This window comes from Micromys minutus, assembly GCF_963924665.1.
Source record: "Micromys minutus genome assembly, chromosome: X".
NCBI lineage: Eukaryota > Metazoa > Chordata > Mammalia > Rodentia > Muridae > Micromys > Micromys minutus.
Window position 1 is genome coordinate 10405359 of NC_137970.1, and position 16354 is coordinate 10421712.

General features: G+C 36.4%; 1 protein-coding gene across 3 annotated transcripts in view; it reads right to left on the reverse strand.

The window, feature by feature from the left end:
• USP9X (ubiquitin specific peptidase 9 X-linked) overlaps positions 1 to 16354 on the reverse strand; it is a 103000-nt gene that overhangs the window by 15758 nt on the left and 70888 nt on the right. For all 3 annotated transcript variants that reach the window (XM_080910606.1, XM_080910607.1, XM_080910605.1), the window contains exons 26-32: positions 13251 to 13417; positions 11359 to 11467; positions 11028 to 11174; positions 9944 to 10090; positions 8864 to 9086; positions 6055 to 6275; positions 3147 to 3337 (exon numbers count right to left, since the gene is read on the reverse strand). In XM_080910606.1, coding sequence (XP_080766732.1) covers positions 3147 to 3337; positions 6055 to 6275; positions 8864 to 9086; positions 9944 to 10090; positions 11028 to 11174; positions 11359 to 11467; positions 13251 to 13417 — 1205 coding nt within the window. The remainder of the gene's footprint in view (positions 1 to 3146; positions 3338 to 6054; positions 6276 to 8863; positions 9087 to 9943; positions 10091 to 11027; positions 11175 to 11358; positions 11468 to 13250; positions 13418 to 16354) is intronic.

The following is a 16354-nucleotide window of genomic DNA, read 5'->3' on the forward strand; positions in this document are numbered from 1 at the left end:
TGATAGCACAGCTCTAAGAGAGGTGTGGTTGCTTCAGATGGTGTGATGTACACATGAATTTTGAACCCAGCTATAGGTGCCATAAAAAAAAAAGAATGTATGTCTACCTTCATTAAGCTGATTTTTCTAAGTGAAAAAAGAACGGCTTGGTTCTATTGTTAATCTCTTTTCAGTGATCTGATGACTTAAGCTAGACAAACTAATTCCAAAACTAAAATTCATACATGTGTATATAACACAAAGTAAGAACAGCCATTGCTTCGGCCCAGGTTCTGATGGAATCTACATGTGACATTGATTGTATTCCTAGAATAATACACACAAAGGACCTAAGTGAATTCTTTCCAAGCAAGAGATTATGACAAATGTACTTTATATATGCCACACAGCACTACTCAATAAATATTTCTTGTATGTAGCAAATAATATCACATATTTTATACAAAAAAGCCCTACAACATGGCAATGTTAAAAATAAAAAAAGACCTATCATTTGTTACATTATTAGAAATAACACTAGTCTATTCTATTTACTTTCAAGCTGTAACACAATTCACCATACTTCAAAACATGTATGCTCCTTACAACAGAGACATCTGTTAAGACACCAAGGTACCAGTTCTTATCCTGAGTTATTAAGTGAACAGACACTCATGTGCAGTTAGATGCCTATAATACCATTAATGTGCTTTTCTTGCTCGCTTCAAATTTTAATCTAAATATAATCTCAAAGAACCAATGATATAAACCTAATTGTGAGGTTTACTAGTATATGGAGCAGAAAACATGAAGCACATAAGAAGAGATAAAAATACCTAGCACATACCTATAATCTCGGTATTCAGGATCCCATTTTCAAGGCTAGGCTGGGCTATACACAAGTCTCAAATAACAACAAATTTCAAAACACCAAAACATAATTCACAAAACAAACAAAATACAAGAAGGAAAACTATAATCAAGAGACAAATTTCTGCATAAAAAGTGAGAAAGTGAGCAATTCTTAGAATATCAGGAACATAAATTTTGGATTTATACAAGTCTTATAGAGGCAAAACAGGATGAATAGTCCAAGAAGAGGAAGTGGGGGTGTTTCTGGGTGATAAGACTGAATAAAGTGGTACATAAAGGCTCCCAGTATCAACTAAGTAGGGGCTTAGTTAGGGTATATGTAAGAAACTGCAATTTTTCTTGTTGCTGGTAGTACAAAAAGTAACTCCTTATGGGGAAGGAAAAACAAAAACAAAAGCAAAATAAACAAACAAACCAACCAACCCAAGGGGAGCATCACTCTGCTAGAAGTAGGGAAGGACAGATAACCCTCTAGTTCCTTCTGTGAGCTGCCTAGAGGTCCCTTGGGCATGCTACTTAATGGTATCCGTTGCACCCTGAAGCTATATTGCTATGACGAGTACAGTGGCTTTTTCTCCTTCTCTCTCTCTTTTTGTTTTAAAGACAGGGTTCTTTCTCTGTGTAGCCCTGGCTGTTTAGAACTGACTATATAGATCAGGCTGACCTCAAACTCTGCCTCTGCCTCCTGATTGCAGGAATCAAAGACAAGTGCCGCCACTGCCTAGCAAGTGTACACCACTCTCAAGTATAGTGTTTTTTATAGGAGTACTATAGCATAGTAGGTATTGACTTAAAAACACGAACTGAAACTAAAAACAAAAACAAAACTACACATAACCAACCTTCTAGAGCAGCACATTTATGCCATCATTATTGTAAAGCTATAGGAAACATGATACAGGTAGCAAAATAGTTGGTGAGGCAGTGTCTTACCATCTATATAAGCTAAAGACTGTTTTCACCAAATGATCATTATAAAAGGAGCAAGCCTGGCCCTGCCTATTCTTATTCCTTCTGTACATGGTTTTCCCCTACACATAATCCAGCACTTGTGGGCCTCTATCATCACCATCAACAGAAGGCAATCAATCTTCTTCCTCTTTCAAATGTTCAATCTTGGATTTCAAATCTTCAAACTGTTCTCTTGATAGATTAACAGCTGGAAGAATTTCACTGTATAAGCTGAGTAATACAATTGCTGCTACCATCAGAAGTGGCAGGAAAATGCCATGTACCAACTCCTCATGGAGGTAAAACTGTAGGCACACCACCCATCTAGTAGCCTTGGCTATCTCCAGCACAAACCAAAAATACCATGCTAATCTGATCAAGCCTCTGGATCTCACTGGGCACCTTAAAGAACTTGCAGGGGAAAAAAGAGAAAATACTATTTACAGGATATGGTCCTCACATGGCTTTTGATTTGGGGAAATTATTTGAAATAATGGGAAAGTTAAAGTGTTGACTATATTCACTATCAACAGAGCTTTAGAAAGCATAGTAATAGATTCATTATGTTTTAAAACAAAGATACACAATAAAGTATTTATAGGTGAAACTCTGTAATTCTACAGGATTCAACACCCTCTTCTGGCCTCTAATAGCACCAGGCATTGATGTGATGCAAAGACATACATACAGGCAAAAAACTCATATGAATAATTTTTTGATTGTACATGGTAATGCATTCCTTTAATTCTAGGACTCTGGAAGCAGAGGCAGAAGGACATCTGTGAGTTTAGGGCTAGTATAGTCTACAAAGCCAAGTTCCAGGACAGCAAAGAGCTATGGTTCTCAACCTGTGGGTTATGACCCCTTTGGCAAACCTCTATCTTCCAAAATATTTACAATTTATAACAGGTAGCAAAATTCTGCCTATGGATTAGGATGTAGAGCTCCCAACTACTACTCCAGCACCATGCCTGTCTGCTTCCTACCATGATGATAACAGACTGACTCTCTGAAACTGTAAGCAAGCCACTTTTATAAGAGTTGCTTGGTAATGGGGGTCTTCTCACAGCAATAGAACAGTAGTAAGTCATCAAAAAAGAAGGAGACTAAAGAATGCTATCCCTGTATATATTAAAGTATCACACATATACCATAAATTTAACATGCCAAAAATTAACAAAACAAAAAAATTATCCTTCACTATGGACTTAAGAAAATCTAAGGATAGTTAGAGTATTACTATCACTTAAAAACTGAACGTAAAGGTGTCTTAAATATGTTTTTTTAGGAATATGAGCTATTTTTCAAGTGATGTGTTTTATTACTGTCCATCCATACTTTACCTGAACTGTTTCCAAAATCCTCTGGGCACGTAGTACTGTAGTCGAGAAGCAGCTAAATGGCCAAAGATAACCTGAAGGTGTCTTAGAACACCAATATTGTACTCTTTCCTATCTTCTGTTTTACTCAGTGGTGGTTTGTCTTCAAATTGTTGAGGATATCCAAACACATCATCCCTGGGATCAACATTGCTCTAGAAACCAAAAAGATATTATTAATGAGCTAATCAGAAGTTTAATAACGTGTTGAGATAAATTCCAGTTAGTGAACATACACTTACTTTTACTTTGTTTCTAGGTACTTAATTTTCCAAAGGTGCATACATTTAAATTACAGTGTCAGTGCTTGTGAGAATATAGACATTAATAGTTGTAAAAGAATGAAGCTGAGCCCTCCTTAACATTACATAGAAAGAAACAACTCAACCTGTACCAAAGTCCTAAAAGTTAAAAGATAAAAAAAAAACTTGAAGGCAAAATCTTCAAGACATTGTAGCTGGTAATGATTTGTAACTATGATATCAAAAGTACAAACAATACAAGACAAGTTGGATCTCAAGAAAACAAAAAAACTTGTGTAAATATACTGCCAAATGAATTCAGTGTGGGAGGAAATTGGAAAATCACTTATCTGATGAAGAAGTAGAATCCTGAATAGACAGAGGACTCCTTAAACCCACAATTCAAATTTTAAAATACAAGAAGCTGGCAAGTCTGTAATCCTAGCACTTAGGAGAGATATGAGTACAAGGCTTATCTGGTATACACAGCAAGTTGCAGGCCAGCCAGAACTACATATATAGAGACACAGCTTTGAAAAAAAAAAACAAAAAAAAAAAAACAGAAAGATTTAACAAGTTTTTTTCCCAAAGATGTTCTATTTTAAAGTCAACCAGAATACCTACTATGCTAACAACTAAAAGCAGGGTCTAAGAGATTTTTGTATATTCATGTTCATGGCAGCAATATTCATAGTAGCTAAAATGAATGAGGAAGCAACCCAAGTGTTTGCTACGGATGAAAAGGATAAACAAAATGAGCTACATATATAGCCAGTATAATATTATCCAGCTGGAAAAAGGAGGTTCACAAGTTCCAGATCTGAATACACTATTCTCAAAAAAAGCAAATCTACTCAATCACAGAAGAACAAATACTGTATGATTCCATTTATATGAGGTACTTAAGAGTAGTCAAATTCATAGATTAAAAAAAGGCTTGTCAAAGGCTGTTTTCAAATTTGGGAGGAGTCATTTAATGGGCAGAGTTTCACTTTTGCAAGATGAAAATAGTTTTGGGTAAAGGTTCACAACAGTAAGTGCACTTTATAGTATTTAGCTGTATAATAAAACATAGTTTAAGATCAGGTATATTTTAAGACCTTGGAAAACAAGTAGTAAAGTTGAGCATTACAGCATGTGCCTCGAATCCCAGCTACTAGGGCCAGTAATGGGCAATCTGGGAAACATAGCCAGAACCTTAAGTTAAACAAAAACAAATAGTAGTGTAATAAGAAAATTACCAAGGCTCAAAATTTTGAGGGCTACAGAGGAAAATTTTAAAGTTCACTGGACATCTTGTATTTGAAACCTTTAATATAGAAATAAGGGACCCTCCACCCCCCGTGAAGCTTTTGTAGAAAGTAAAAATACTCAGTCCCCAATCCCTGGATCATCTAAGTTTAGTAGATCTAGGGGAAGAGTTGTTTTAGAAGCTCCAGAGGTGGTAAGCTGTTTCTTCAGAACAAATCCAATTTTACTGAATGAAGGGAAGAAAAGAAGAAATATCTAAAAACATGACAATAAGAATACAACTCATGGGATTCTTCTAACACTACAAACAGGGATAGATAAAACAATAAAAACACAGACACACAGTATGTGTACAAACAAACAAGATCCAACTTCAGTACTGCTTGCTACATTCTCTTCTTTGAAAAGCCACAGGGTTATCAACCTTTGCCGGTTGCTACCACTTACATTTTTTCTACTGCTTTATTCTGCTTTGGCTACTTTTCAGGAAGCCTAAGATTTTGTCACAAGATCATATAAATAGTATTTGAAGTAGGTTAAGAGTTTTATTTTTAAGTAGGAAGAGATAAGACTTGGGAGAAAATAGAAGCATAAACAAAAGGAAGCAAGCACGGATATAAAAGTGAAAAACATAGCCTAGTGTGGTGGTATACACTATAATTCTATTACCTGGAAAACTGAAGCTAGAGACCTTCAGAGGCCAGCTTGGACACCATAACAAGACTATCTCGAGAAAAAAAAATCACGGAAACAAAAAATGAGTGGTAGGGGAAGAGTGTGGGGGAAGAGTGTGGCCCAAGACAATTCTATGTCCAACATGGCTCAAGATAGCCAAAAGGTTGGGCATTATCGATTTAAACTAGTTAAACTTCAACTTCTATCAAACACTAATTAAAAAAAAAAGATAGATACTTTGAACCTGCTATAATGAAGACACACTCCACTAAGAGGTAGCAAGTGGCAGAGGCTGTGCCAACTTCCAAACATACTTTTGACAAAGGAAAGAAACCACAACACAATTAGATCTTCATATCAACTAACGACATCTTTGGGTTCATGAAGGTAAATTGATTCAGTACCGAATATACCCACCCAGACTTTAAAAAGTCAGTACTTTTTATGTAATTCAACTATATAGCATTAATACTTTATGAGGCATTATATTTAATCTACTGATGAACTAAAGTATGTAAAGAGATTTGCATAGGTTTCATTCAGACTACTTGTATATTGGCAAATTTTGACATCTTGGGGTGGGGGTTTTTAGAAGGGAATCCGGTGGAAACTGACTGGTGACTGTACTTATCCCCTCCATATTCAGTGAAAGAATGGTATCTGTTATCAGAATTTCACACAAAGAAGTAATAAAAGAGATTTACCTCATTGTCCTGCTTCTCATCCCCAGACATATCATCATCTACATCACTACCTGTGCCTTCAATTGCAAGAATGCCATTCCTGATAGCAGGAATCATATAGAGTTGCTGAATCACAGAATTCATATAACAAGTAGCACCAGCATTTTTCAGCCCCACAAATCCTTTTGGTGGGCGGGGTCCAACAGGTGGCAGGTATTCCCACTCAGTAAGTGCTTCACAAGCTGAAAAAGAAGGGTTTTGCAGCACAAGCAGAAATGATTTTGCGCTTTTTACGTTCTCTTAAGCTGACAAAACACGAACACTACTACCTAAGCAGTCAAAGGAGGCACGGTTCTTGCTTGGCATTTAAGATGGCAACCCACATCACTGCAGGCTCCTACACCTACCAACTTATGATCCTATTTGCATGTTTTTAAGACAGTGTCTCATATAGCCAGGCTGGAACTATCAATGTAACTGTGGATGATATTCAGCTTAAGATCCTCCTGTTTTTATAACCCTCCCAGTGCTAGGATTATTATAGGTATGCAACACCATGCCTAGTTTATAGAATATTGGGCATCAAAGCCACTGTTCTGTGTAGGTCAAGCATGTATTCTACCAACCGAGCCACATGCCAACTCCCACAAACCCCATTATTTTTAATCTGGTGTGGCTTTTATGGCAGTCTCTAATATATTTACAAGAGATGGCATATAACTAACCTTTTCTTGTTAGGTTTGGTGTTATCTGTACTATTCAGTCATTATTTCTTGGAAACTATTTTTATTTATATGTGTGTTTGTATGAACAGAGGCTGGAGATATACATAGGACCCCTGGAGTTGGAGTTACAGTATTTTTGAGCCACCCCATGTGGGTTCTGAGAACTAACCTCAGGATCTCTATAATAGCAATACGCATTCTTAACCACTGGGCCACCTTTCCAGCTCATTATTAACTTTGAGTTTATATATATATAAAACACAACGTGGTGGTTGCTTAGCTTTAATGAAATATATTCATTTATATTTGTGGTTTCAATAAGCCCCCAAAGCTACCTGGGTTTATGTTCTTGTCTGATACTTGCAAATGAGGTTAAAATGAGATCTGCTTATATCCACAGTGCTATTTTGAAGAGCAAACCACATGATGGATATAAAAGTTTGCTGAGAATGGGAGTCATAATTTACTAAACATATCCTTATGTTTCTGTACCTTGCATAAAGCTAAAAACAATATAAATATTATTTTCTAGATGGCCAGCTAAATGAATGACAATATACTTAAGAGAAAGGTTTGTAGCCAATAAATAAATAGTTAAACCACTTAAGTGTTTAACAAGGAATAATGACAGCAATATCAAGTAGAAAGCAAAGCAAAGAATATCAGGGTGACTAAGAGACGGGGTTCAACAGTTAAGAACATTGACTGTTCTTCCAGAGGACCTGAATATACAGAGATAGTAAGAAACATACGAACTACGGTAATAATTATAACTATCAAAAGGGCCAAGGGAATAGACAGGTAAAAAGGCACTTTTTAAATGTATATTCTATTTAGCATTTGTTTGCTTTATTTTACTTTTATTTTATGACAAAGCCTTGTTAGGAAGACCTGGCTATCCTAAAATTTGCTATGGAGATCAGTGTGGTCCTTTTGAAGGACATGTATTCTGGGCATTTGACTTTGCCCCAGCTTGTGGCACTGTTTGGGTAAGATTAGAAAGGTGTGGCCTTGTTAGAAAAGTATGTTACTGGAGGCAGGCTTTGAGACTTTAAAAGTTATATGCTATTTCCAGTTTATTCTGTTTCCTACTTGAAGCTCCAGGTTGTCAGCTCTACTGTTCCTGCCATGCCTACCTGCTCCTAGGCTTCCTTGCTGAGATAGTGATAAGTTGTTTTTTTTTTTTTTTTTTAAGATATATTTTATTTTATTTATATGAATACACTATTGCTGTCTGCTGACTTTAGACACAACCAGAAGAGGGCATCGGATACCATTACAGACGGCTGTGAGCCACCATGTGGTTACAGGGAACTGAACTCAGGACCTCTGGAAGAGCAGTCAGTGCTCTTAACCATTAAGCCATTTCTCCAGCCCCAGTGATACTTTTATATCCCTCTGAAAATAGCAACCCAAATAAACCCTTCCTTCTGTAAATTGGCTTGCTTGCTGTGTTTTATCACAGTAATAAAAAATTAACTAATAGAAACAGGTTAGCTTAAAACTCACAGCAACCTTTCAAGGTACTGGGATTATAGGTGTGTACTGACGTACCCAATTTATACTTAAATACCTCCCCTGCCCTAAGACAGGGTTTCTCTGTGTAGCCTTTTCTGTCCTAGAACTCACTCTGTAGACCAAGCTGGACTCAAATTCACAAAGATTCACCTGCCTCTGCCCTCCCCAGTGTTGGGATTACAGGCATGAGCCATGCCCCCAAAGTTGTTAACATGCAAAACTCAAAAGAAAAACTCTTCTTCATTAAGTTAAAAAACTTCACCTTACTACATTTAAACATCTAGAACATAATGAGAGCTTCAAAAAAATGTGGAGGCATTTCTTGGTGAGGGCCTGAAAGATTTTCTGAGTCAAGAGATTTAGGCTGTGGTTGCATTTACTGACTACAATGGAGATAGGCTGCATTTCCAATTTGAAAGATAACATTTAATTTACCAAATACGTGTATAACCACTCGTGTTCTCATTATCTATTTGGTAAAAATCCTATACTAGTTACTACCAAAATATGACTTAAAGATATTTATAAAAAAGAGCAAACAATTTAAAACAAAATCATTACCATAACCATGTTTTAAAAGTACTTACTAGTTATTGCTGTACCAATGTAGTACATTTCAGTCAAAGAATCTACTATCTGTTTAAGGTTCCTCACACAGCCAACAGCTAATGCTACAAGTAACTCAAAACCAGCATTAATTGTGGCTGGTGAACCACAGACAGGAATGGCCTGCTCAGCAGGGAGTTCTCCATTTCTCATATACTGCAGGTAAACATTAGATGCAGGAAAGATGAAATCGTCGATTAATTCCTAAACAATTAAACGAAAGGATTAAATATTAGCAAAATATTCTGGAAAGAGAATTTCAGACGTAAGCTTTACATCACAGAACATTTATGTAAGCTTTCTAGTAAAAATTCCACTTCTACCTATTTTCTAATCACTTAATTTCTTATTATTTTTTAAAATAAAGGTATATACTTTAACAATTTATATTTTACACTTACTTTCTTTTTTTGAGAAAAGAGTCTATGTAGAGTCCTGGCTGTCGTTTGAACTCAACAGATCCTTGTGCCCAGATCTATTTTAAACTTACTTTAAAAATCAAATGGATAACTATAGAAGTCAATTTTGAATAAAATTAAACTAAAATGACATTTTTTCCCTGAATTACCCAGTTTTAAAAAACTCGGTTAAAAATTTGATATATATGACATAGTCTTATAAAACAGACTGTCAGATATGGTGGTACATGCCTTTAGTTCTAGCATTCAGGAGTCAGAGGCAGGTAGATCTCTGTGAATTACAGGACAGTCCAAACTACAGAGACCCTCTTAAAAAAAAAAGGAAAACACAGAAAATCAAAAAAACTAAAACAGAGGCTTGATTCATTTATATATTCTTAGGAACAGTTTAGGCTTCTCAAAAAGGAAAATTAAGTAACACTTTACACTTACATTTTATATGCATATAATACCTATAAACATGGCATGGTTACTGGAAGACAATACTAGTGCTTTCTTTATATTATCTAAACAAATATTGTAACCTTGGTAAAGATTCTTAAAAGACAGGTTTTATAAAAGGTTAAAATAACACATAAAGACCGTATCAAACAGCAACACATACAAGGATAGGTAGTTTAGAATCAAGAACACAGAACTTACTTTAATGAGATTAGCACCTCCCTTTTCACAACCAATATGAAACTTTTTCTCAGGAGTCTGAAAAGCCAGTAGTTCCTTTGTAACCCCAAGGTGTCCTTCTAAGATTGTCTCTTCAATTCCTGTCTCACCTGTTCTTTTAACATCATCCTGCCAAAGGGGGAAAATCAAATGCTTAACTTATAAACTGGAAGAATCTGAACAAGAAAGCTTAAAAAAAAAAGAGAGAGACAATTCCCCCAAAACTTTCCAGTCTAGCAAGTTAAAATTTAAAATTTCTACACATGTGCTTTACGAACTACTGGAAGAAATGCTAATCTAAAGGTTTAACTCTGCTGAAGTTTGGGTGTGAAATGTTCCCATTGAGGATCCCATGTTTGAACACTTGGCCCCCATTTGGCAGTGCTGTTTGGGACACCTGAGAAACCTCAAGTGGTGAAATCTTGCTGGAGAAAATACATTAGCTACTAGAAGGGTGTGTTTGTTGATTTTGAATTTTGGACTTCACTTCTTTCTGGGTTCTTCAATTTCAATGTGAATAGACAGCTTCCTGCTACTTACTACTGCCATACCTTTCTTCATATGATGGGCTCTTAAACACCCCTCCCTTGTTTTTGTTGGGATGTCATATCATAGAAACAGAAAAGTAATCAATATAACTATAGATTTCCTCAGAAATAAATTTTCATGTGGTCTTGAAAAAAACTTATGATGAAAATTAGTGTATTTGAAAACTTTTTTTGGCGGTGGGGGCACCATTTTCTTTAAAATGACAACTTGCTAAAAGGCAGAAAAGCTGAACCTCAGTATGACAACCCCTTCTACCCCCACTGACAAGACCTCAGCATGTTGCCTTAAATTCATAAAAATGTGTCTCCCAAGTGCTGGGCTTAAAGGCATGTAGTACCATGCTTCATCACCCATTTTCTGTAAGTAGTAAATGCATTCATTCTATAAAATACAACCCAACAATGTAATGTATATTCTTTGGTGCTCTTTAACTCTGGAACTTAAAATGTTCTAAATTATGAACCATTTATAAATGAAGCATTATTTCTTAACGATTAAAGTATTAACTGCAACTTACCCTAATTCTTTTAAGCCAATCAATTTCATTATTTAGAAGAACTTCAGCATTGGGTACATTGATGTTACTGTTGTAGGCATAATTAAGAAGATGCCTTAAAAGAGTAAAGTAGTCGCCTGAATGTTTAGCCCTCTCTCTGGCTGTGCTCTGAAAATGATAAAATACAGTATAATCAATCAATATATTCATGCTTTGAATTCCCTTTTCAAAATCCTGTTTTATTAAGTATAGATTGCCCTAACTGATAAAAGCTAAACCCCACAAATTCTAGAATATCCTTCCTTGTTGAAGGAATTGGTTATACTGGTAAACATATTTTTAAGTCTCTTACCCCTAAAACAGTAAAGAGCAGAGTAATGAAGAAAAGTAGAGGCCTGTGTCCCATGCAACACCTGGTGCACATTAAGAAGAATTGTTCCTGTGCCACTTGACGAACAGTTCTGAAATGGAAATGATTTATGTTTAATATAGTTTTCTCTTGGGGATGGGGTAATAAATTAGGAACACAAACTAACATCCACTTAAACAGTCACTAAAGAAATACACGTAGATTGTGTTCACCACTGCATGTTCAAGGCTATGACCTCGTACTGTCACTGAAGAATTTGAGGGCTAACTTCTAACCTTTTTCTGAACAGGCTAAAAACTCTGATATAAAAATGTTCTATATCAAACCTTTAAACACCTTCCAGTCCCTCTTCCACAGAATTTTTATCCAAGTGTACCTTAGAAGAGAGGACAGTAAAAATTATGTTATCACAGAAAGGTTACTGCTGCACCTGTTCCTTGTACTGTAGTATTGATTCCAAAAGCATAACTCCTTGATGAGCAACATCAGCATCAACTGGTAACTTCATAGAAATGCCAATGCTCAGATCTGAAGAGAAATGTTAGTAGGCCTGACCAAGAATGTGTTTACAAATCTTTCAGGTGATTTTGATAGTCTCTAAGGATAGAAGGGTTTATGAAGTAGTTCCTTGAAGATGGCTAATGATTAAATGGAACTAGAATGATTCCTACTGTTTTTTTCAATGTACACAGCTAACTATGGTACAATTTTCATATAGAAGTAATGAGCTTTCCCTGTTTTGCATTTGTTTGGATCCCATGAACAAAAGGTTTCACCCCTTACCCCCTTCTGGTTCCTCTGTGTAGCCCTGGCTGTCCTAGAACTCACTCTGTAGAATAGGCTGGGCTGGAACTTAGAGATCCACTTGCCACTGCTTCCCGCCTTCCCCAGTGCTGGAATTAAAGGTGTGCTGCTACTACCCAGATGAAAAAGAGTTTCTCAATAGGCCAGACTGACTATTTTGAAGGAAGTCATTCAAGGTTCTTTTCTGATCACTAAACATTCTCACTTGATGCTCTACTGTATATTAGTGTGTTGCTAGGACTAGGAAAACTGTACCTGATCATTAGTGATTGTGCTGTTTGTTTTTCAAGACAGTGTTTCTTTGTGAAACCTTGGGTATCCTAGAACTAGCTCTATGAAAGAGGCTGGCTTTGAACTCACAGAAATTCAACTGCCTCTACCTCCTTAGTGCTAGGACTACAGGTGAGCTGGGACTAAAGGTTTGTACCGCATTGGTGGTGCTGCCACAACCAACATGTTGTGCTTGTATTTTTTTTGTTTGTTTATTTGTTTTTTTAAAGACATGGCCTTGCTATATAGCCCTGGTTGTCTTGGAACATGTAGAGCAGTCTAGCCACAAACCCAGAGGTCCCCTTGCTCTCTGCCTCCAAAATGCTGAGATTAAAGATGTGTGGCACCATGTCTGGCCTAATTGGTTTTATAATTAATGTGAAGATTAGCATCAGACCACTATACAAGGATGGAAACCAATTTCTAAAGATTTGAATTGCCTTAAATCTGAATTACTTATATAAAAGCAGCTTGAAACAACATTAGTAATACAGATTAAATGCTCTTAAAATGAAAAAAAAAAATCTTTATGCCTAAATTCCTATGGTAACCCTCTTATAAAATTTCATATTAAAGTAATAGCACCGAGGAATACAAGACAGGTGGCCAATATCCTATCCAATTTTGCTGACTAAATTAAAGCAAATTTAGGTTAGGTCAAAATTTATTAAGTGAAATTTCCTCAACATTAATGTACCATGAAGAGTATTTGGTTTCTATAATACCTTGTGCCAACATAAAACTTGATTCTACTTTACAAATATAAAATCAAGTTTCTTAAAAATAAGAAAGTAACTTACTTGCTGTGACAGTGCAACAGTAAGTCAATAATAAATGTCTGCCAAGCCTTTTCTTTACTTAGTGCATCTAAGGCTGTTGGAATCAAGGCGAAACACAGTGTCATCACTTCCAATGCTTCACAGCAAACCTGTTCATCTTCAAGGTCTGGCTCATTGCCTGCATTGGTCTGTAAAATAATTGGGAACAAATTATTTAAAGAAGCTTTTAAAGAAAAACCCTATCTAATATAAAAGTGTAAGGGAAGACACCTTGCTGGGGAAGAGAGAAAACAAGAAAAGGGAGGAGGAAGGGAAGGAAACAACAAACCCTAATATTGTTTTAAAAATGCAATAAAGAAATCTAACCCTTTGTAAGCTAATTTAGAAAGTGCTTAAAAAATTCTACGTAGTTTCAAAAGCTCAGTGCTTAAAATTCAACTACTATTAAACTACACAGTCTCCCTCTTTACCTGTTTCTTGAAGTCTTTTGAATTAGTTTGGAAACTATAATAGAAAACTAAGTCTAATGCCAATATTTTGCTATAACCCAAAAGGGTATATACTGAGCATATATATCGAGCATTTTGTAGATAAGAACCTCCTAGAGACCTTCTAACTCATGCACTTTTGAACCAACAACCAATTATTCCTTCTTTATAAACAACTCTGGCACAATAGGTAGGTACGTTATTGTGCTATTTAATTAAAAAAAAAAATCTCCTTGGACAACTAACTGCTTGGTAAGGCTTTAAAACTTTTTCCTAATCCCAAATATGCTGTGACTTTAATGTGACTCAAATAGGCTTTCATTTATTTTGCCAAATAAATATACCAAAGAGACACTATACCAAACAGATGTTGCGAGAACACCAAAATAGTAGTAAGGACAAAAAGTTCAATATAAAGAAGGCACTGTGGAGGTATGAGCTGGAGAGTTAACTCCGAGGTTAAGAGCACTTGTTCTTACAAAGGAACCAGATTCCATACATGGCAACTGCATGGTGGCTTTTAACTGTCCATAACTCTAGTGCCAGGGATTCCAATCCCCTCTTCTGACCTCTGAGGGAACCAGACATTCATGGTATACATATATAAATATAGGTAAAACACTTACACACAGAAAAAAATAACAAAGCAAAACTTAGAATGCAATGTATCCAAGGGATAGGTATACATGGCAGAACTGTAACTTACACAAAACTGAAAAATAAGTGAAAAATGTAAATTTTTTGAGATGGTCTGACTTTATTTAATGAAATGGAAAAAATCTCCCCTTAATTTTTAAAGTAGCCTCAGAGCAGGATTAAATTCTTTGCTTTAAAAATGAGCATTTAGCACCCGGAACGGCGGCTGGAAGAGGCTGAGCAACTGGTGGGTGGGAGACCTGGGCTGCCAGGGAGCAGAGAGATCTCTGCGGAGTGCACTCGGAAAGTGCACACCCTGCCTTGCCCTGCCATGCCATGCCATGCCTGATCCAGCGACCAGAAACAGAACGTTGGAACTTCTGTTCCCACCCGATGATTCTGAGGCATAAAACAGGACTCGGCCCATCTGACACCTGGACCAGTGGAGATCCACGGACACAGACCAGATACAAGGGAAAGGTAAGAACATATCACTGACAACAAAATGGCAAGAGGAAAGAGAAAGAGTATATCCCAAGGAAACCAAGACAATCTAGCAACACCAGAACCCAGCTCTCCCATAACAGCAAACATCGGAATTCCAAACACTCCAGAAAAAGAAGACACATACCTGAAATCATGCCTCAAGATGTTGATAGAGATACTTAAACAAGAAAGGGAGGAAAAGCAAAAAGATTCAGAAGCTTTTAAAGAGGAAACAAGAAAAACACTCAAAGAACTCAAAGAACTAGAGGAAAACAGAACCAAAGAAATAAAGGAATGGAAGAGGAAAATTAAAACAGAAATTGACACAATAAAGAAAACGCTAAAAGAGTCAGAACAGCAAAAAAAGAAATCAGGAGTCACAGAAGCAAGCATTTCCAATAGATTACAAGAGATGGAAGAGAGAATCTCGGGGGCAGAAGACAACACTGCAAACATAGACAAAACAGCCAGAGAAGATGCAAAAAACAAAAAGCTCCTAACCCAAAATGTCCAGGAAATCCAAGACACAATGAGAAGACCAAACCTAAGGATAATAGGAATAGAAGAGGGAGAAGAGTATCAACTAAGAGGCACAGTAAATATTTTCAACAAAATCGTAGAAGAAAACTTCCCTACCCTCAAGAATGAGATGACCACGAGCATAAAAGAAGCCTTCAGAACTCCAAATAGGTTGGACCAGAAAAGAAATACCTCCCGACACATAATAGTAAAAACATCAAGTGCCCAAAGCAAAGAAAGAATACTAAAAGCAGTAAGGGGAAAAGGTCAGGTAACATATAAAGGCAGGCCAATCAGACTCACACCCGATTTCTCAACAGAGCCTATGAAAGCTAGAAGAGCCTGGACAGACATCATGCACACCCTAAGAGAGCACAAGTGCCAGCCCAAGCTGCTATACCCAGCAAAATTATCAATCACCATCGATGGAGAGATGAAGATATTTCAAGACAAATCAAAATTTACACAATATCTGACCACAAACCAAGCACTACAACGAATTACAGGTGGAAAACCCAATACAATGAAGAAAAATACAGCCTAGTAAAAACAAGAAAACTCCTAAACAAGAAAACTAAAAGAAGAAAAAAACACAGACACAACTCAACCCAAAAAAGCAATAATGGCAGGAAACAGAAACAACTATTCCTTGATATCTATTAACATAAATGGACTCAACCCCCCAATAAAGAGACATAGACTATCAGACTGGATACATAAACAATATCCAGCCTTTTGCTGCATACAGGAAACTCATCTCAGAGACAGACACTATCTCAGAGTAAAAGGGCGGGAAAAAAACTTCCAAGCAAACAGCTCCAAGAAGCAAGCTGGAGTGGCTATTCTAATATCGAATAAAGTAAATTTCCAACCAAAAGTTATCAAAAAAGACAAGGAAGGACACTTTTTACTCATTACCGGGGAAATCTGTCAGGAGGAACTCTCAATCCTTAACATATATGCTCCAAATAAAAAAGCACCCACATTCATAAAAGA